Source organism: Venturia canescens, chromosome 1 (genome assembly GCF_019457755.1).
Source record: "Venturia canescens isolate UGA chromosome 1, ASM1945775v1, whole genome shotgun sequence".
NCBI lineage: Eukaryota > Metazoa > Arthropoda > Insecta > Hymenoptera > Ichneumonidae > Venturia > Venturia canescens.
This window is the reverse complement of record NC_057421.1, coordinates 22385147-22407100: the sequence shown is the minus strand read 5'-3', so window position 1 is coordinate 22407100 and position 21954 is coordinate 22385147. Positions and strand designations below refer to the sequence as shown.

The following is a 21954-nucleotide window of genomic DNA, read 5'->3' as shown; positions in this document are numbered from 1 at the left end:
TTTTGTAAAATAAAGTTGTAGTTATAGTCTGTCGAGAAGGATTTTTGAAACTCGAAAAATTTAGCAATTTACGGCAGTTTTAAAAAAAGTGTGCGTTTTGCGTCAGAAGTGTTACACTCTTGTTATGTTTATCAAATTTTTTAATCACAGTAACAAAGTCCGACTCGACAGGCTGGAGAAAAGAATTTCGAATATTAAAAAAAGGCATAAAAAAATATTAAAAACTGTTATGATGCAAATCGTGCCAGAAAAAGTACTTTTGAGAAAGATGCATTTAAAGTTTCGAGTGCGCATCAAGCCCTCTCGTTGGGCAGTCGCACGTTTTCTGCAATAACTTTCGATCTACAGGGAATTTTGACAATCGTCTGAAACTATACGACGCTGAAGTTTCCAACGTTGGAGTCCAACGAAATGAACGAAAAAAACGTTTGTAATTCACCAATTTTTTATTTCACGAATCGTTGGTGCAGTTTGAAAAACTACGAATCGGAAATTTGGCAGGGAACAAAATAGGAGAATCACTGGAATTATTGGAGAGTTTTTTTCGATCATTTCGTTGGACTCCAACGTTGGAAACATCAGCGTCATTGAAACTATAGAGAATAATAATCTGTGAAAATATCAATTTTCTGAAAATTCTGGACGCGTGCAAGGCCTTAAGTTTTCGAAAAATCTTCCCTCACCGTTTCTATTGCATTGATGCAACATAAAACCAAATTCCCAGTGTTTACTGATGCGCAGTCGCGATGTCAACGTCGAGCACTAATTCTCATGATTTTCGATGAAAAACCAACGAAATGCAGTGAAAATAAGACGAGCAATTTAACGTCTTTCAAAACGGTAACGATCTCACGGAAAAGCTCTCGAGTTTTTTCTATTTGGAGTTAAAATTTCCCTGAACGCTTATTCCATGTATTGAGAAGTTCCTCTAAATGGCGCTTGGGTTATCTGCGAATCTTCGTTTTGCGGAGTGACACGAAGGATGTAACGATGTTCGGGAGACTTGTTCATTTGAAACAGATTGAACGAGCTGCACTCGTCTCGGTGGCAAATCAATTTATTCTGCGTACTTATATTCTCAACATTCGTTCATTTCTCTCCAGCTTTGATTTTCTTGATTTGTTTTCTTCGCACAGCAACCGGGCCTCGAGTAATGCTCCACCTTTTATTCGCATTCTTTTCTATTCGTACAGACGCGCAAATTTGCTTGAAAATCCTGAAGCACTCGCTCTCAAGATCCTCCATTCGACGAGTGCGCGAACTTCATGGCACAGTTTATCTTCCAGCGTTATTATTGATGTTCAATAATTGTAGCAGTAAATGATTAATTGCAGTCCGTCGCAGCGCAGCCAAGAGCCGATTCCTCTGTCTCGATGAGTACCATATTGGCCACGTCAAAGCTCACTCGAATAAGTGAAAAGGAAAACGCGAGCTTCGCAAAATCAAAATAAACTGGTTTTCCTATAATTCAAAAAAATTTATTTCATTTCCATAAAATCAACGTTTTCTTTCGAAACGTTCAAGTTGCTCAAACAAAGCCTCTCTGTCTGTGGCTATTAAAAGAGCATAAAAGAGCTTGAGAAATAAATGCCCGTAACAACCTCGTGCACAGGCGTGTACAGCTCGAATCGATTTTCCAAAGACATTCAAGCATAATAGAGCCCGACTTATGAACTCGGAGACTTTGAAACTTCGATAGCTCTCAGCCGGATGTGAGTCTCGAAGTTTTGGTCCCGAGTTTTCGACGACGCCGTCGCTTTCGATGAACGTTATAAACCGTGCACATAATACAAGGAGAAAATTGTTCGAGTACATTTTTTATCCTTTTCTAACACCCAAGCGAAATTTCCGTCTGGAAGCTCGGAGCGTTAGCTCGCGTAACGGTGATCCCATTACTCAGCGGCTGTAGAGAGACTTCCTTTCGAAATTGCGCTCACGTATGTACGTTCCCGTTTGCCGAGACGCGCGAGGCATCGACGCGCCATCTACAGTGAACGTATGAGCTTTCGCATTCGGAAAACTACCGGAGACGGTGAGGAATATCGAAGTTCTTCGAGAGGGTGAAATAATGCGAGTGGGAATCCTTTTTATTCCTGTTTCCGTATCCATATTTGCTCAGTTTTGTAAACTCGATTTCGTAAAAATAATAATCAAACTCGAATAGATCCAAACCGAGATTTCGAGTTTTCGTAGGATCTTGGCTCCCGAGGGAAACCGCTTGGAAATTGGAGATCCTTCGGGATATCGAGGCCATCGAGAGTGACCTTTTCCAACAATCATTTCCGATGATCTTCGACACGTCGATTGTAGTGGAATGGTGAACCTCCCGGAGCACGGACAATCTCAAATTATCCTGTACAAAAGAGATTCTCTCATCGATTTGCATAAAACGGAGTAACAAATTCGACCCAGTCTATTCAAAGCAGCGTCTTGAGTTTCGGTATTTCATTCCACAAAACTACACGACGACTTTGCCCCTAAGAAAAAAGAGAATACATTAGCCCCGTTTTCTAGTAAGTAGAGCACGCTCGAGAACGAATTTTGTGTAAAATATACACCAATGATCAAACGTTGACGAACAAAAAAGTGGGGAAAATAATTCGAGTGTAAATGAGAACGCGTACCAACGGAGACGAGAGAGGGAGCGATTCTTGACGTCTGCAATACAATCGGAAGATTTATCCCCCCGCATTTCCAACAAATATATTATAAAAAAGCACTATTTTCGGGCACGTATGCGTATGCATGATAAAACGACGGGAGGCTGTGCAAGAGGAAGCCTCTGTGCTTGGTCTTTCTCTCGCCAACTCGTTCGAGGAGGCAGCTTTGAAAAAGCAGAGAAAAAACTGGTGTGCCTGGTCCATTCGCCTCTCGTTCTCACCTCTTTTACCGTAGCAAAAAATACGAAAGACCTACGAGAAGTGGGAAGAGAGTCTCCCCGTTCTTTTATGTACTTCTCTTTCACTCCAGCAGCAGCATCCCTTTCACTATCTTGTAACGTCCAGTTTTAGAGTTCTCGCAAGCTCATTCCCTGTCTTATTTTCCTCTTTCAAACGAACTTTAGACATTTTTACAAGGGAATCGGGCTCGTTACAACAACGTCTTTTGTCGTAGCTGCTTTCTTCTTTCTTTTGTTAAAACGGCGTAACAAACACGTGGACGAGACGTCGTCGAGGCGACCTGCCAGTTAATTACAAGTGCAAAATACTGCAGAATTTTATTCAATGCTCCGGAGTTTTGAGTGGAGTTTCACAACGAATTCTAAGGCCCGGGTCTTCTTCTTCTTCTTAAAGATTTCATGTAATACTACTCTGAATCTTCAATGAATGTCCCCATCAAATGGGCTCACGAAGTACGGCACAGAAACTGTGACAGGGCGAAACCTCACAGCTCCCATGTTGCCAGCGTTCAACGTAAAGCTCCTTGCACAAGAAGCTTTACTCTTCGTGTTGAATATCATGCATGAAATACTTTCCTGAAGCGTACGCGTGCTCTTCGCCACGGTAAAAGCACAGTGTGCACGAGTCTTGAGGCAACCATTTAGTTCAGAGGGTGACGAATCCTGAAAAGAAATATTCAGGAATTTCTTTTCGAGTTGAAAAATAATGAATCCTGAGCTGTGCACTTTGTGAATCCTGAAATTAAAATCCCAGCCGGATCTTCAACTCAAGTGCGTTCGAGTAGTCGAACAGGACTCTGAAAATTCTTGGAAACTTCGCTTCCAACGTTTATTGCAAATAAGTGACAACATTTTGTCCGAGGGATTTTCTCCGTACGATTCTGACCACACGCGGAGAGAATGAAATTTAAAAAATTACCGTGGAGAAACGATAGTCCGGTGACGAGCTGCAATCCATGATATTATTGTGAGAAGGACATTGGATTTTCCTACTAAAAAAATAATATTCATTGTTCACAGTAAATCCCCGTTTCGGTGGGCTACGATATTCGGAAACGAGTGATCGATGCCTACCTCAGGGCAAAGACCGTGATGCGTCGCAAAATTGACTAAACTTTTTGTAAATTTAAGTATACCTGCCGTAAATTCAACAATCTGCAATATTTACTATTACAAAACTTAAAATTCCGCAAAATATTGAATATTTAACAGTGCGTTACTGGAATAAATATTTTTCGTTAACTTGTCCCCGCAGACACATGTATCCGGTTAATTTTACAGTGAATTTCACGCTGAATTACCGTTTTATTCTCCCCGCGTGCATATTATCGCTTCGTTATATCCGGAAAGAATTTTTCTCACGTGTTAAAACAAAAAATGTGTAACAAGATGCGAGCAGAGAGAAGATTTTTCAAAACTTGAAATAAATTTGCGATAATTACGCTTTTCAGCGTCCAAACCAGACGACTGCTTTAACTGCGAGTGGAAACGACGAATCTTGATATTTTGTAGCTTCAAAATTGTCACACTCAGTTTATATTCACGGTGAAGTTTTGTGGAGACAGAAGCCCTTTTACATACATGTATAAAACGACTGGGAAAGCATATACGTATAGAAAAGGCCGAACGTCCGATGCTGGCACACTCGGGAGAGGTGAATCGTGCGCTTCCCTCCGTAACGATCGATTCCCATCCGCAACATACTGGGGCGTAACCCACACAACATGTTATAAGAACCTGACAAACTACCTTTTACCGTATTCCCATGACTACGCATCCCTCTGCCATGAAGATGTGTACGAACACAACAGATACACTTTTGGGTGGTTCTGTCCAAGTTTTTCCTTCGAAGGCACCATCCTGGTTTTCAGGAAAACCGTTTTCGAGGTCGCTACTGAAGTACTTGAACGGAGCACAGTTCAAATTCTGCATACTTTCACTCATAATTGAAATAATTATTTACTTTTACATTAAAATTCTTTCTCCACACGCGAACCAAACCGGAAAACAACGGTGAGATCTGGATCGCTGTGTTTGAGCTTAGAAAAATCGATGTGTTTTCGAGGGTTGCGGTTAATTTGTTTCACGAATCATTGGTGTAGATTGAAAAACTACGAATTGCAAATTAGGCAGGTTACAGAATTGGAGAAATATGAAATTCTTAGAGAGCACAACACTGCAAACTTCAGCGTCATTTAACAATGGCATACGCGACTATTCATTTCTGCGATGCATCGTCGATATTCGTTTATCAAAAGTAGCTTGTCCGATGAGTCCTTTAAGGTCGATCCCCTCCGCATATTAAAAGGGCTAATAATTCGTTCAGAACGACGCTGAAGCTTCCAACGTTGAAGTCCAACGAAATGAACGAAAAAAACGTTTTTAATTCACCAATTTTTTATTTCACGAATCGTTGGTGCAGCTTGAAAAATTACGAATCGCAAATTTGGCAGGGAACAAAATAGGAGAATTACTGGAATTATTGAAGAGTTTTTTCGATCATTTCGTTGGACTCCAACGTTGGAAACTTCAGCGTCATTCGTTCAGATCGTAATCAATAACTTTGTAAAGACCCTATATACGTACTCGGTGCTAGTAGATATAGTACAAATATCATTTGCTTTCGTAAAATTTATTCTAAAAGTATTTATTTTTGATCTGACATCGCGAGTAAATCTTTTGACGGAACCATCTGGGCTACGTTTCAACACACAGAAAACGAATGTCGCCTGTACAGACGATATTCGCTTGTTCGCTTGCAAAATATATCGTATGCAGCCTAAACCTTCGTTCTTCTCGAGACTATATCTCTATGCTCTAACTCCTCCTCGTTTTTTATAAACTTCCTAATTTTAATACTACCGATAGAATGAATAATGTGCTGTTTGCCTATGCATGGTCCATATGTTACAATTATTTTATAATTATATATGTTAAAATTTTATAGAGGTGTTGTTCATATGTTAAACAATACGTATGCCAAATTTAAATAATTTCCTAATTTAACTGTTTCGTGGAGGAACCACCTTAAAGAGAAACAGAAAGGTATCATCCGGAGTAATAACTTTGAGGTCTGTCTGCTAATCCGGTTGCTACTGACTCCCTGGTTGTGGCAACGTTTCACTCGCAGTTGTTCCTTATCGATTGATATCTCATCGTTGCCGTATCAAAAGGAAAAAAAAATGAATGAGAACAATGGCCTCCGGGTCTTTGAGATCCTTCGGCTCTGGGAATACGAAACATTGATTTTGGGCTACTGTGCACATACGTATTACGGGGTCAAATGGCATTATACATATGTACAGTGATATTCGTCAATACCACGCCATTATAATGACTAAAGGAGATAACTAATGGGAAGGCTTAATAGGATCGATAATGGGAGGAATGTCTGGCATTGATGAAGTTAACTAGACATTACGCGATGCCTGTTCCCAACGCGTGATAATCATCATACAAGGTTTTTCGAGTTCGAAAATTTATTTCGACTCGTAACACTTCCCACAGCCCTTTATGGAGTGCCTTGATCAGGGTTAAAAAAACGAAAAATAAATATTCTTGGGAACTGTTAGAAAAGAGAAAGCGTTCGGTAATTTCCTGTTTTACAATATGTAAACTCCTAGAAGTTGGGAACAAGACAATAGAAAAAGTGCAGCTGCTCCGGGGGTGTACGAGGGTCGTTATACGAGCTGGACAAAAAGCCTTCACAACAACGCCCCCGTGCGGTTGACAGCAAACGTACGGGCGTCGTACATCACATGAAATTAAGAAGTGAACCGAATTTTCAGTAAATTATAAGCCGCTTATGGCGCGTGATAGAAAATTGAGAAATCGAATAAAGTTTGTATGAAAATATAAAAAATATTTGTTCTCCTCTTCCAAGTACTTACAGAATGTTTGCTTAAATTGTTTGATAAAAGTTTTATGAAATGATCGAGGGACCACGTACCACGTAGGTCAGCCATAAAGAGCTTTTTCTCCAAAGTGGAATCAAGGCAAGTGCGTCTGAAAGTCTTTTTCTAATTTAAGGAGTCTACCCTAATTAGACGGGCAAAAAAAATACTATTTTCACGAATTTTTTTTACCGCTATAAATTATAAATAAAAAGTGTTAGGTCTCAAAAATACACTCTCAAAATACACAAAAAAAATAATTTTATATTTATTTTACTCAGTTCTCGTATAAAAAAATGGAGGAGAAGAAAACAGGTCCAAAAGAAAAGATCCGTGTGTACTGTTGATAAAATCTCTGGAATGGACGATTGGAGGAGAAAAAAAAATTAGTTATAGGTTCAATAGATTAATGGTTGAAGGGCATATCATACGATTTTTATTTTTTTTTAAATGACAAAATGCCGGCCATTCTTCCAAAAACTACGAAAAAGCCGTTTTTTCACCGTTTTATTTTGCAAAAAAAAAAATAGTTCCGCTAAAAATTTCGAAATTCTTATGATATACGCGCTACAGCTATAGTCATAAAGAACATGTGACAAAATTTTTGTAAGGATCGGTCGAATACTTTCGGAGATTTTATAAACGAGCCGTCCAAAAACGTAATTTTGAGAAAAGCGCGTTTAAAGGTACACTGAGACTGCTCGGATCTTTATAAAATTTGAATATATGATACTTTTAACCCTAGAACGCATGACTGGGGTGTGAGCACACCTCACGCGAACTTCAAACTACGCTCCCGTCCTAACAAGTGACATTATCGACTGATTATCGACGGATTTTTATATATATAAATTCAATTGAAATTAGTTTTATCGTACATCATTCTTTTCGTTATAAAAAAACGAAGAAAATGGTGTAGGATAAAGTCAGTTTAGCATCGTAGGACCGGATTTATAAGCAGAAAAAGAGTGGGGTGCGTTCAAACCCCGGTCATGAGGTTGAGGGTATGAAAAAAGGCACATGAGGTGTAGGGTTAAATATGCATACTTTCGAAAAATGCAATAAAAAAATGGATTTTTTGAAAATTCTAATTAATCCCCTTAAAAAATGAACACTTTCAGTTTGGAATAAAATATTTTGAATTGCGAAACGGCAGATATTGGAACATGTAAATCTTTGTCTGCAACCATTTTTCGACTGTGTCACCGGAAAATCTCTCCCCAAGTACGAATCAGATCTTCACCCCGGTGAAACCCCTTCACATCTCGTGACACATCGATTTCGTATGAGAAATTCGATGCCAGCTCAGCTCCCCATATCTTGATGACGCTAAACTCGAAATCGTGGACCAAACGGTGGCTCGGAACGACAATGAATCCGCGTTTGTAGTTCGACAAAATTTTTTGAAAGTTAGCGAAATCGTGAGTGGACTCACTCAAAAGTGGGGGAAGCCTGTAATTAGAGGAACGTGCAGGAAAACGTTTTTCGATCTTTCAAGTTTCCGTGCGTTTCGTTAGCCCCGAGGACATCGGAGTTAGGAGACCAAGACAAGAAATGAGCGATTCGAAATCGAATGCATCTCCAGGCAGGAGGAATAAGCGAGCAGTGCAGAGCACTTGAATTGCATTAACGAAAAGCTTTTGTAAATCGAAAACAGAGTAGAAAATAAGTGAGAAAGAAATGAAGGAAGGAAGCGAACGGAAGTTATTTGCTACGAGGAAAGTTGTTTACAGGACTACGTGGCAAGTTTCCGTTCAAAATGGCTGACCGGGCGTTACACTGCGACGACACCAAAGCCCCTCGTGTATATTCTCGAACAGAAGACAGAGCGAGAGAGCGAGAGACCGTTGTTTTCGTCGTCGAGATCGAGCGCCCGAGCTCTGAAAGCTTTTCCTCTGTATGTGTGTCTCTACGTATACCGTATTCCTCGCGCAAGTATGTAAAACTGTGTCTGTGTGTCCGTGCGACGGGGTTCAACTTGTTTGCCAGTGGGTCTGTGCGTGCAGCGAACGGTTGTTGCTTTATTTCACCCTCGGAGTGCAGTCGCAGACGCACTCTAGTCAATCGTCCCGTAAATATATTTTTTATCTCCCAACCGCAGCTTAACTCCACCATATCTCGTGGTTATGTCATCAGATTAAGTTAATAATATGGCGGCAACAAACAACTTGACAGCAGCTTCTGAATCTGTGCTAAATCGTTCGAAAGAATCAAGCAACAGACCAAGAGGGTGATGAGAAAAAAAATCTGATGAATTTCAACTCGTTTTTCGTCAGCTCTCGCAATCGGATGGACACTGATCGAAATTATTTCAGTCGGACATTTGCATCGCGGCTGACCGATACTCGCAGGTCGAAAGATTCTGCTGGAACCGTTGCGATTCTTTGAAGAGTTGTCACATTTTAAATTCAGCAGTTTTACATATATTTTTATACCAATCTACTGTCGACTAACTCACCCTTAATTCAGGGAATTACAATTTTGGTATTTATGACGTAATTTACCCTTAAGGGGTCTACCCTAATTAGAATTTTCAAAAAATTCATTTTTTTATTACATTTTTCGAAAGTATACATATTTAAAAGTATCATATATTCAAATTTTATAAAGATCCGAGCAGTCTCAGTATAATTTTGAGGGACGCTTACTTGGCTGTCTGAGTGCGCTGATACGAAGCGCCCAGTGCGGTACCGCGTACCTGCCTTTCTTTAAACGCGTTTTTCTCAAAATTACGTTTTTGGACGGCTCGTTTATAAAATCTCCGAAAGTATTCGACCGATCCTTACAAAAATTTTGTCACATGTTCTTTATGACTATAGCTGTAGCGCGTATATCATAAGAATTTCGAAATTTTTAGCGGAACTATTTTTTTTTGCAAAATAAAACGATGAAAAAACGGCTTTTTCGTAGTTTTTGGAAGAATGGCCGGCATTTTGTCATTTTAAAAAAATAAAAATCGTATGATATGCGCTTCAACCATTTATCTATTGAATCTATAACTATTTTTAAAAAAATCAAAATAAAAAAAAACAAGATATTTTGGAAAAAATATGTTTCATGTTCTTTTCGGACGAGGATAAAAATTAAAAAAAAAAGACAAAAAAATTTCTCTCATTTTTCGGGTATCCCGTTTTGCCCCGGTCTCCCCTATCCATATTTATAATTTATAGCGGTAAAAAAATTCGTGAAAATAGTATTTTTTTGCCCGTCTAATTAGGGTAGACCCCTTAAATCAGTATTGATCCATAAAAATATGAATACTTAAGCTTGTCTTCGTTGATAAATGAAAAACTTTTTATCGTGAAACAAATCTGACTATTGTAGATTCAACCGCATGTCTGGGTGAGATGATTTTCCATAAATAATAAATAAAAATCTTGGCTCCTTGAAAACGTGACTTTGATCGGTGAGGTTTGTAGGGAACAATGAGTTTTTAATGGAATATACGAAAATGATTTTCTTCCAGTATTGGTCCACGATCCGTATCGTTTAATAAAGAGACTCTATGCGTATAACGAATCGCATCCGGTTCTCGAAACCGTTGCAGTGTATTCAGCTCGATTGGATGGATTCTCGAATTTAATGTTAAACCGTTCCAACGTGAAATATTTTAAGCCGGTCTGTTCAAACGATGATTGATTTCTCTGAATACATATATTCAAATTCAATCATCCTTCCTCGTTAATAATTCCATCACAATGGAGCTTTAACCACAAAAATATTCGAAAGTTGGATTATCGAGATATCATTTTTTCTGCGGCATATTAAAGTTACGTGGCGATAATTTTTCCAGTTCCTTTTCCCGTCGTTCGTTCACCAACAATCTTTAAGGTATAACTGGATGGATAGCTCGACCAAAAATTAAATCTGATTGGAATTTCCGTACTTCGTGATGCAATAAAAATCTGAAAAAATTCAACAACATTTGGAAAGCTATGAACAACAATTATCAATAATAATATTTCCAAAAAGTTAATAACAAATTGTTTAAAGAATTAATTATTCAATAATTTTGCGGTGACCTATTGTTTTTTTTTTTACGAATCAGATGTGTGTATTTTTCCGAATGCTCATGAATTTTTTCAGATTTTTCGTGGATTTTTGAAATTTCTTGAAAAAATTTGAATTTTGGATATGTTTTAGAAGAAATATTTACCATCAGTTTTGAAAAGTCTCAAGGTTACTGGATCAAAAATGTACAAATAGAGCCACTTAAAAAATTTAGAAAAGGGAATTTCAAAAATCCACGGAAATTCTGAAAAAAATCATGAGCATTCAGAAAAATGCGCACATTCGATTCGTAAAAAAAAAAAACAAGGGTTTACTGTGAAATTGTTAAAAAATTATTTTATTAAACCATTTATTAATAACTTTTAGGCAATATTACTATTCATAATTGTAGTTCATAATTTTCCAAATGTTGCTGAATTTTTTCAGATTTTTATTGCATCACGAAGTACGGAAATTCCGATCAGGTACAATTTATCGGCTGGGCTATCCATTCAGTAATACCTTAAGCGAAATATCCAAAAATTCACTACGCAAATATTATCATATATTTATCTCAATAACCAATATTACCAATCCTTTAAATTTTCATATACGTGTCAGTCGACTACCCACTTAAACTCTCTCTAAATTTCAAGACTTTCTTAAGAAAATTATTTGGTGCATGAACTACCTTAATAATCTCATCGAATCACCAATCCCCTTCACTCTTTTCATCATTTCATTCACCAGCTTTTGATATTTTATAATATTATCCGGTCCTGCACTCGAGCTTGATCCGCGAACGCGTATTATGTACTCATTTATGTGTATTACGTAAATTATGACGTATTCATATGCGTATTTATAATATAGAGAATTCGGTATATCTTTGCATTAACATATGCATATATCGAGTCTTGTGTAGTCATATACTTGAAGCACAAGGTAGTAACCCTTTTGACGCTCAAGTGGAGGGGTTGTTATCGATTGGTAGCAGCAGCAGAAGCAGTTGGAACTGCTCTTGGGTGCACCCAGGAGTTACCGTGTGGACTGTTCTTTCACTCCGCAATGCTTTTAACTGTGCCTTCGTTGGAGTTCTGCATAAAAAAGGGGATTGAACGAAGTTGCCAGGCGTGAATGAAATTTTGTCGCGATGAATTCATGCCCTCCATTATGTTTATTCATGGGCACTAAATGAATGATATAATCGAAAAAGTATTGTAAACATCGTGGAAGCAAAGTTTGCGCGCAACGGGGAGTTAAACGTTTTGTTGGATTTTATTTTATTTCGAAGAAACGAAAGTCAAACCGCGTACGCAATTCTGGAAAGTACCGTACGGTAATAAAAAAATATGATTAAAGGTTCTTGTGCGGGTGAATCGTGACAGGAACTTTGTGCTGAAATTTGCACCGTTGAAATCCAACGAAAAACCTCTCCGGACGCGTGGTTTCAATATGATCTCTGGAATCCACTTAATTTTTGGAGAAATTCACTATTCACGAGGTGAAAACGCTCGACTTATCGTAGCCAAACAGCCCTGACGAATCGTGTGTGCTCCGGCGGAGAAGGAACAAGGGATTTTCTGTATTTCGACCATCCAAATTTCAACGCCGTGACAAAAATAGTCTCGAGATTTTGCGATGCGGTATTCGCCGTTTTAAGCTCACTCTCTTCGCTTCAATTTTTCATTAAAGGAGTGACTCCACTTTTTTTGCGAAAATCAACGAGGAGAAGCTCTTCGGCAGATTGAATCTTGAATAATTTGCATTGCGGCGAGTCCTCGTGTTCGATCGATCTGACTAATTGATTGCGCATTTGCTTCTGTAAATTATTTACATTCTTTCCACATCGGAAATATAAAAATGCTTTTTCGTGATTTCATTATATCGATCGCTGGGCCCAGTGTGCTTAAACGCCTGCAACATTCTCTGTTTTTACACACACACACACACACGCTCGCGCGCCTGTGAAAGCCCCATATTTGCTTCCTGTTAATTATGACTTGCACCGCTGGGAATACAGCGATATTTTGCGCCCCTGACAATTGCGGGACAACAAAAAAATGTCGTGCGTATTATTAAGTTTACGCGACATTAAATTTTCATAATGATTCACGGCTACCGATATTTACACGTACGGAATGAAAATGTCGAGAATTTGTGTCTGCGCGCGCACCGAAAGTAGACAACACTCGTAACCAAATGCACTTTTGGCAAGATCATTTTTCCACCGCATTTTTATGATGCGAACGATAAAAAAGCTTGCCCCGCTATCGTTTACGTTCAATTGTTTTTTATTTTTTGGTCTTCTCGTAAATAGAAATGGAAGCGGCCAATGGCCAGGCGCGAATTCGAATTGATGCGTCGTTCGATCTCCATCGTTTGCGGACACACTTCTATATAGTCTCGGCTTCGTTGGAAGTTATTTATGTGAACCCGTAAATTTGCCTTCGAAGTGCTAGGATCGACTGGCTGAGCTCTATGACGGTGTCTGCTCGTGTGCGAAAATGCACACCGATGTTCCTGTGCGCATTGCTTCTTCACGTTTTTCGTTGGTGTCCCGTGCGTTTCGTTTTACTTTCTAATAGCTTATTTTCACGATATTGTTCTTGTCGTTGCTTTGCGTTGCGTGAAAAGTGTTTGCGATGCATTCGCGTCCCGACACTGGCCCCGATCCACTTTTATTGTCTTCCTATCACATGCATAAAGTGACCGAGCGAGAGTCAAAAGTTGGCCGAATTAAATCATTCGCATTATTCGTGTATTTGTATAACATTGTAGCAACAAAAATCCTCTCCAAGCCGAAAATTCGTCACGTTTTCATCTCTCAATTATCTCAATTTCTGTTAATTCAAGATTTATTCAGCATTTGGCAATTGGCGATTCTCGAAACCGCGAGCCAATAATAAATATTCGATATTTGCATCGATCAAACATTCTGTATTTATTATCCACCCAACCACTCGTCGAAAGTGAAGCGTCAATGAAATCAAAGTGGCCCGCTGCGATATTTTTTCGAAAAAAGATGAAAAATGAAGTTGATTTTTTTTCATCGCTTCAATTGGTCGCTTCTTCAAAAATATTTGTAAAAGTAAATTCATCCTGGCAACAGCCGATTTGGATAATTATATCGTAACTTTGATGAAACAGTCACGAAGTTATGTGCGGCTTGTGCAAAAGTTGCTGTGAAAATCCAAGTGTTTTCCGGGATGGCGAAAAACCGTAGGGCCAAAAGCAGAAATGATTGGGGATGAAAAACAGCTCGATCTGTGCAGAGCGTTCTGCAGGGATCAACGAGACGGAGGGACACAATAATGAGCTTAGCACAGTCTTGTTCGAAACTGCACCGAACATCGATCTCTCTCGATGTCAGTTATTTGCGTATACAAACTCAACAACGCAGACAAAAGCGCCATGAATTATTTCGGAATAATAGTTGCTTCACTCTGTCCTTCGTAACCGTTCAAGACGCTCGCGACCTGCTGCTCTCTCATGAAATTCGAATGACGTTTATGGAGGTTTTGATCCAGGCGATGTGACAGCGAATTTAAGCAGCCTGGGCATCGTAATGGGTTTTTATTTTTTTGTGAATGTCGTACGATTCTCTTGACTCACTTCGAACTTGATAAATTTATTGAAATTCTATTGGGAAAAGCTTTTTTACTGGCATAAAAACAGTAAAATTCAACGTGACGACGAATGACAATTTTCTCGAATTCGCTACTGTGACGTTTGGTAAGATTCATCAGTTTTTTGCAGTCTTAAGAAATGAAAACACACAAAACATATTTTCCCTCCAATATCGTGGGAAAAAAATAGATTGAATTGTGAAAAATAAGTAACGAGTGCTCTACTGAAATATTCTATACGCAGTCGAAAATAAGATTCGCAGGAGTTTGCTATTGCAAGGATTCGCGTTCGCTCGAGAAGCTCGATATTACGACGAGAAATCTCGCCCGCTTATTCCCATTCTTGCGATTCAGTTTGAACTCTGAAAATTCTTCTTGAGAAAATACAATTACATTCCAAGTTTTCAAACCCCGGAGAAATCGTATTCCTCGTGCGATCGTTAATGGCTTTCCACGTCTTCCATTTGCTCTCCCGAGTGAAAAGTTTTTCGTGATATCATCCCGAAGCGATGAATCAAATTTTCTCGCCAAATTCCGTGAAAGCATTCACAATAATAACTGAAAAACTCGGTGATTTTTGCTCGCCATTCCACAGTGCTTGCGTTCATGTTGTTCATGATCGTTTTTTTGGTCAACCACGTCGTTCAGGCTGCACAGACTTCAATAACGAGACCGATGAATGTCGTGCACGACATGATTGTAGAGGGTATGGATCACGCGATTAGGATACCCGCATGATTTAAAAGGGCTGCTGTTTTTCTTCATTGAACGCGTCAGCTCGTTTTCGTGTCACGTCCGGTTTTCTCATAAAAAATTTTCAAAGGCGAGCAGCAGATGCGCGCACACCTCGTTTTATTTAATCCCATTTAACTTTGAATCCAAGTGTAACGAAGAGAATTGCATTGATGGAATGAAAACACTGAACGATGTCTCAAGAAAGATGTTTTTTTTTGCAGAAGCAGCTTCAGCAGACGTGCTAGTGGACGGGAGATCGAGGAGGGTTGTAACGGACGATTCGATCCGTACACGATCGGGAAATTCGTCGAGGACGCAAAGGAAAATAATAATGGTAGCTTCGGAGCAAAGTCTGGACCAAGTAATAACTAGTCAGTTGGCGATTCAGGATCGTCAGCAGCAGCAGCAGCAGCAGCAGCAGCATAACAACAACAATAGTCATCACAGTTATCAGGAAAGGCAAGGAATCGTGGGTTACAGATCGGCACAGACAGCACAGGACAAGAGAAGTCGTCTTAGCAACGTGATAAACAATTTACGAAAAAAAGTGCCGAGCGATAATAGCACAACGACGTCAACGAGAACGACGACGACGACGGAAACGACGACGACGACGATTACGACAACGATCACGACGAGCGTTAATGATTTGCGTAGGAAAAATAATACGAGTAATTGTCGGGTGAGCAAACGACAAGAGGACGAAGCGAGGAACAGCGTTGAACGTAATCTCGCTAATCTCGAGAAATACGTTATGACAGTCCTGAATGGTGTGATTAAAGATGCCGAGTCGAAAGGAGACGCAAAGGGGGAAACCGATCGCGAAAACTTGGCGACGCGTGACTCGATTAACGAGAAGAAAGAAACGATCGATGCGAAACACGATAAGCCGACGACGAAGGACGGCGGCATCGTCGATGTTCCTCGGGCTTACAGTCCGGAGCCCTCAAAACTGAACGAATCGGTTGTGCCTGAAACGACGAAAGTAAGACCGAACGATCTCACGTTTCAGGATGTAAATATTTCCAAGAAGGAAGAAACCGGGGATGCCAAAATCTCGAATATCGTAACGCACAATTGTCGTCCCGACAGTGATGGGATTGCTAAAATTTCAGTGGATCAACGCTCGAAGGACATGAAGCTTCGGGATGAAATATTGGCTAGTCGTATTCCGGTTGTACCCCACGTACAACCGGAAGTCAACGGTTTGTGTGAAATCGATGAATTGTGGTTCGGAGACTCGAGCAACAGCGTCGCCGAATCGATAAGCATCGCAACTTCGTCGAACGATCCCGCCGAGACGAAATATAGTCTGTCCTCCGACGACTCTCAGAATGGTGGCACGAGGGACTTTCCCATAATCGAGGAAACGATCGTCCCGTCGATGTCAGACGACAAGCCGAATAATCGTAGCTTGGGAACGTTGATTCTCGACAGGTTGGATCACCCGATACAATCTAGCGCCAATTTATCGTTGAATCCAATTCTGGAGTCGAGAGAGGTGAAAATAGAACAAGACATTGAGAGCGTAGAATTACGAACTATTTGCAGAGATCTGTTGAACGAATTGTTGAACGATATTTGTCAGCTGATCGAGGAAAAACCGATAAACACCGAGGGAAGTTCCTCGATCGCTGTCGCCGCTGACGATCTCTCCAAAGACACTCGAGCCGAACCTTCAAATACGAGTATACAATGCAGTCTGCCGCTGGACAAAGTCGCCTCGATGTTACAAAATTGTCAAACCTCACCCGAGGCCCCATCGGCAAGCTCGAGTCCCCAAGAAGCTTCGAAAACTCCTACGAAATCGGTCCCACCGACGGTCAGACATTTGTGTTTGTATTGCGATCGAGAATTCCTTTCCATATCATTGCGCCAGCGTCATACCGAGAGAGTCCATCAATTGGGCGGTGGCCGCAGATCTGATAGAAATTCTCGCAAAACGAGCCAAAATTGTCAGTACTGTGCGGAGAAGTGTGCCGACAATCTTGATTCGTTATTTCAACACATGATCGTCGCTCACGTGGACAAATATCACGCTTGTGGCCAATGCGCGACCAGATATTCCACGAGGGATGCTCTCGTTACTCACATGAGCGATGTGCACGCCAACGGCGGTGATAAAGTGACGGAAAATCGTGATAAAACCGCCAAGGAATCGACGAGCCCTAAGGAAACGATAACTTCCTCACCCCGGGAACAGCCGAATCAGTGCGTCAAAGAAAGCACCGATCAAGCTCCGACGAACGAACGACGCGTCGAAGACGAACTGGATAAACGCGAAGACGATAAAATAACTAGTAATGTTGGGATTAAAAATACGATTAAGAGCCAGTCGACGAGCAGAGACGCCACGAGCAACCCTGGCAGCCCCGAATTCGACAGCACTTTTTACAGTAGCGTCAGCTGCAACATAAGAGAAAATCTGCTCCATCATCTCGATGGCAAACTTCAGATTTGCGCTAACCCACCGAGCAGTACGACGAGCGACGTCAAACCCTTTCCTCCACAAGCGCAACAACAGCAACAAGCCTTCTACGATAATAATGGCACTAGCAATCAGATACAATTTCCTATCGATATATCCCTCACAGCAGCAACTCCAGTTTACAACAAAGAATACGTCGCCGAAGAGTACGAGAATTCGAGCGAATACGCACAAAAACCAGGTAAAACTGGACGGTCGCATCCGCGACGTGTTTCATTCGAAAAATATAATTTTCCTCGTAAATACGACGGGAAAGAACAGTGGACCTGTTCGATAAAAGATCTCAGTAAATTCGATATATCGACGCAATTAACGTTGAGGAAGAAACAGCAGCTTATTAAGGAAAGACTGACAACGAGCAGACTGAACAATCCGACTTTAGCATCCGGAAGTACCGATATTTTTGCAACGAGCATTGTTGATAACTCGAATATTTTAAACGAGAATAACGAACAACGTTGCGCACGGATCGACGATTCGCGGATTCCTGCGGTTGAACCTCCTACGAATTCCCGAACACTGTTGAATTTACGCGAGCTTGATGAATTCTCGATCGATCGTGCAGCTTCGAATGAAAAGACCGAGGATCGCACCGACCCTACCGAATTCACTGCGGAATTTAGTCATTTTATTCGACTCAAAAAGTGGCACGACTCCAACGAGGAAACTCGAAAGAAACAAGAAATCGTTTACGCTGAACTTACAGGAGAATGGTCCAGGCCGAGAGTTTATATTTGCGGTGCCTGCACCTCCAGACACGTGAGTTTACTTGCTCATTTAATTTTTTTCTAGTTTTACATTTCACTCGATGGCACAGTCTCCGTTTTCATCGTAGTTGGATAATTCACGCTCTTGTGCAATTCCGTTTCGTCGTTTAGCCGCGTAACTTGATGCTCGCAGGACACAAACTCGTGTCCTGAGAGCAAAGTTCTTTGAGAACTGATCAAACATTTCGCGTATCAATTTATCGTAGGGCACTGTCAACTTTTGTGACGAGTAAACAGTTTTTTGAAAATCCACATTTTTCCCTTCACCAACAACCATAGAAAGCCATTGGTGTAGAAATACTGAGCCAGCAGAAGATTTACTGAAAGTTGCTCCCTCAGGATACCTTTTCATCGTGGGAAATTTACTAAATCTTTGCAGCAATAGCGATCCTTACGCGAAAGCTTCTCGAATCTTCCCTCCCCATCTCCACGGGGACCCTTAAAATATCTATTTCCTCTCGAATCCTCCCTATTCAAAGCAGGATGTAAAAAATAATGACTAATCCTCGAGATCTCCAATCAAACGAGGAGATTGTACAGTTTCGTTTGATTTAATTTATCGTTATCTCTCTGTAGTTGCATAAATCTTTCGAATTAACGTTCTATGCGAATCGATTGAAATAATGATACTCGCCAATTTAGCTGCTTTAAGGTGTATTCCTTTCGCATGATCGTATTTATTCGTGGCGCAAATTGGGGCACTCGAAATTTCGACCGATTCTTAACCTCTGAGAAGTCGACCATTTTTCCAACTTTTCTTTTGTATCAGAAATTTAGAATTATTCAGTATTATAAGAATTATTGAATAGAAAAATCTGGTGACGATGAATTTCCACAAGCTCCTTAGAAATTTTATGATTTTTCAAGTTTTAATTCTTTATCAAATGTTCGATAACCCGACCTGAAATTTCGCCAATCAATTCGCATGCACTTTCACTTTATTGTTATTTAAAATCAGTTAATATTCTGGTTCGTTATTAAGGAATACTTTAAATAACGGCTTTATTGAATCCTCGACAATAACTGGTTCTTCCAACTCTACATTTTTGCTGTTTCAGTTGACCCTTCGAGATTTGGAGGAGCACAAAACAACTGCCCATCCAAACGTCTGGTGTTCTCATCTCGAGTTCACGGGTGACCAACGCGAGCTTTACAAGCATCTGTTTCTACCAGGCCGCAGCGTAGCGACGAGCAAAGCAAAAAATGCTGTGCTTTCGGAAAAAGTGTGCACCAAGTGTTCCAAAGTTTGTGGCAGCCTTGCAGAGCTTCATCGACACATATTGGAGTGCGGTGGTGATCAAGCATGGCTTTTGGGACTTTTTGGCAATGGAAAGAAAAAGTGCAAGTGGAGGCCGTTCGGCAGTCGCAGTAGAAGACGACGGCAACGGGGCATGAAGAGAAATATACAAAATTCGCAAACACCGAGGGCCAATCAACCGCGAGAAAGAAATTCATCCGGACCGAGAGTTCGACCCAGTGACCGTACGATTCATTTGTCTGACAAATATATTTTTTTTTTTTTATTTTATTCAATTCGAGCGTCTCACTGGTCGAATTTAAATACAAATCTGAAGAGCAGGAATTTAGATGATCCGAATAGTCGTTTCAAATTTAATCATTTTCTACTCGCTTAACAGGTGAGAGTATTCAGAAGATGCTCGCAAATTTGCCACCTAAGAGAGCCAGCAGACGAGTAATGCAAGACACAATGGTACGAACGCAGGGAAGATTGCGCAAGGTCAGTGTACATCTGAGAAACCATTCGTTCGTTTCAGTATATTATCCCTCTCGTTGGAAGCTCTTTTTTCCATTATAAGAAAAACATTAAATGCTTTATCAAGTTAATTAAAATGGAAAATCAGACTGGGATTTCCTCTATCGGGAAATTATTCATGCGATTTTGCTTAAACCTCCGTGTCGATGAGAAGCTACGAGATGCATATCGTCGAGGAGAAAGATATTTTTTTGACCATAAAACCTTGTCTCACCCAACGATCGAAATCTTCATCTAAAAACGTCTTCCATATATTTACGATTCTGCAATGAAAATCTATTAATTTTCATATTTAATTTATGAGCAAAAGAGCCATTGTGTAAGTACGCCGCAATTTTTAGGCCATCCTAACTACGTTTTATCGAAAACAAACGAAAACTGTATTTCCAGAGACACTCGTCACGAGACACCGAGGAATCTATAATTTATAAAAAGAGATGTTTTGTAGAAATCTGTGATCGTTGTAGGTGTTCAAAAACGATGATTTCTCAATATGAGAAACGTAGGGAGCATCCGTATAAATATGGCAGATTCAAAATATTATTTATCTCCACTTGCCCATTAAGAGACTCGTACGTGCTCGTCGATAAAACTATTATCTACGATCGCGAATGTAATAGTAACTAGAAGTAACGAAGGCCATGTAGCGCGAGACTCTTCGATTAACCATGCATTATCGTGAACATGAGAAAGGCCTCTTTCATATGGCAACGCTACCGACGTAAGCTCAGCGAGGCGGGGACCGGTTGTGTGTGTTTGTCGTTGTATCGGAAAGTACGTGTGCGCGCGTGTGTGTGTGTGTGTGTGTGTGTGGATCGGCGTGGCTCGCAAAGACTTTAGCTCGAAACGATGCGTTGCACGAGGCACAGCGCAGCAGAAGCGAACGTCGTTCGCAGCCTGACCACTGCCTGACCCAAATACTATCCTGCTATGGCCAACAAACACACATGCACTAATTTTACCATGCACAAACGCAAAGTGCATTGGATACGTATATGAGTAATGCTGCACCAAATCAAATCACTTTCCTGCCCTTTGATTGATTTTTTTTACGTTCTCGTTCATTTTTTTTACTTACTATTCGTTGAGTCGACGATTTCCTTTGATTTTCCACTATTTCTAATGATTTTTCACGCCATTCTTCGAAATATAAGATCAGTGTATCGAAGTCATTTGAATCGAACGAATTTCGAGATAAAATTGACCCTCAACACCGCCATTTTCACGGATTCATTTTTTTCGTCAAACTCGATCAGAGTTTGGCTCTCGAGCGGTCCACGTGGGTTATTTCTGGACAGGTTCGCGTAGATTTCTCCGCGAGCTCGTACTCCGAAACCGTAGTAATTTATGAAATGGAGCAAAACTATGTGAATTTGTGATAAGTTTTATGGAAATTTCTTACACCTTTTCGACTCCAAGGCTCAAGTGTACGAGATGCAGTTATGTCGATGAAGAATTATTTTATTTTACAATCACTCACAGAATTTAGTAATACATTCGTTAACTTGTCTGCTGCGAAAGGCATTGATGCAAAGGTTCGATGGACTGTGTATATCTGCATAAAGGTGCAAGGAAAAAAGTTGCTGGTGGTAGTTTGACGAAAAGTTCGAAACTCGATAACGATAAGGGTACGCGACGACGTTGGTTCGTTTCTGGTGCAGTGATACGTACACGCGTATGGCGATTTTCTAGCAGCATAAGTAGAGTATTGATTCTGGAATAAAGCCACGCACACACTGCAACGGTGCACATGCACACTTATGCGTTAGCTCCCTCGCA

The 21954-nt window shown here is 40.4% G+C and overlaps 1 protein-coding gene across 2 annotated transcripts in view; it reads left to right on the top strand.

Moving 5' to 3' along the window:
• Positions 1-21954, top strand: part of LOC122405580 (uncharacterized) — a 74156-nt gene that overhangs the window by 33772 nt on the left and 18430 nt on the right. For both annotated transcript variants that reach the window (XM_043410453.1, XM_043410452.1), the window contains 3 exons: positions 15368-18393; positions 19460-19883; positions 20039-20139. In XM_043410453.1, the coding sequence (XP_043266388.1) occupies positions 15478-18393; positions 19460-19883; positions 20039-20139 (3441 nt within the window). In that variant the 5' untranslated portion in view covers positions 15368-15477. The remainder of the gene's footprint in view (positions 1-15367; positions 18394-19459; positions 19884-20038; positions 20140-21954) is intronic.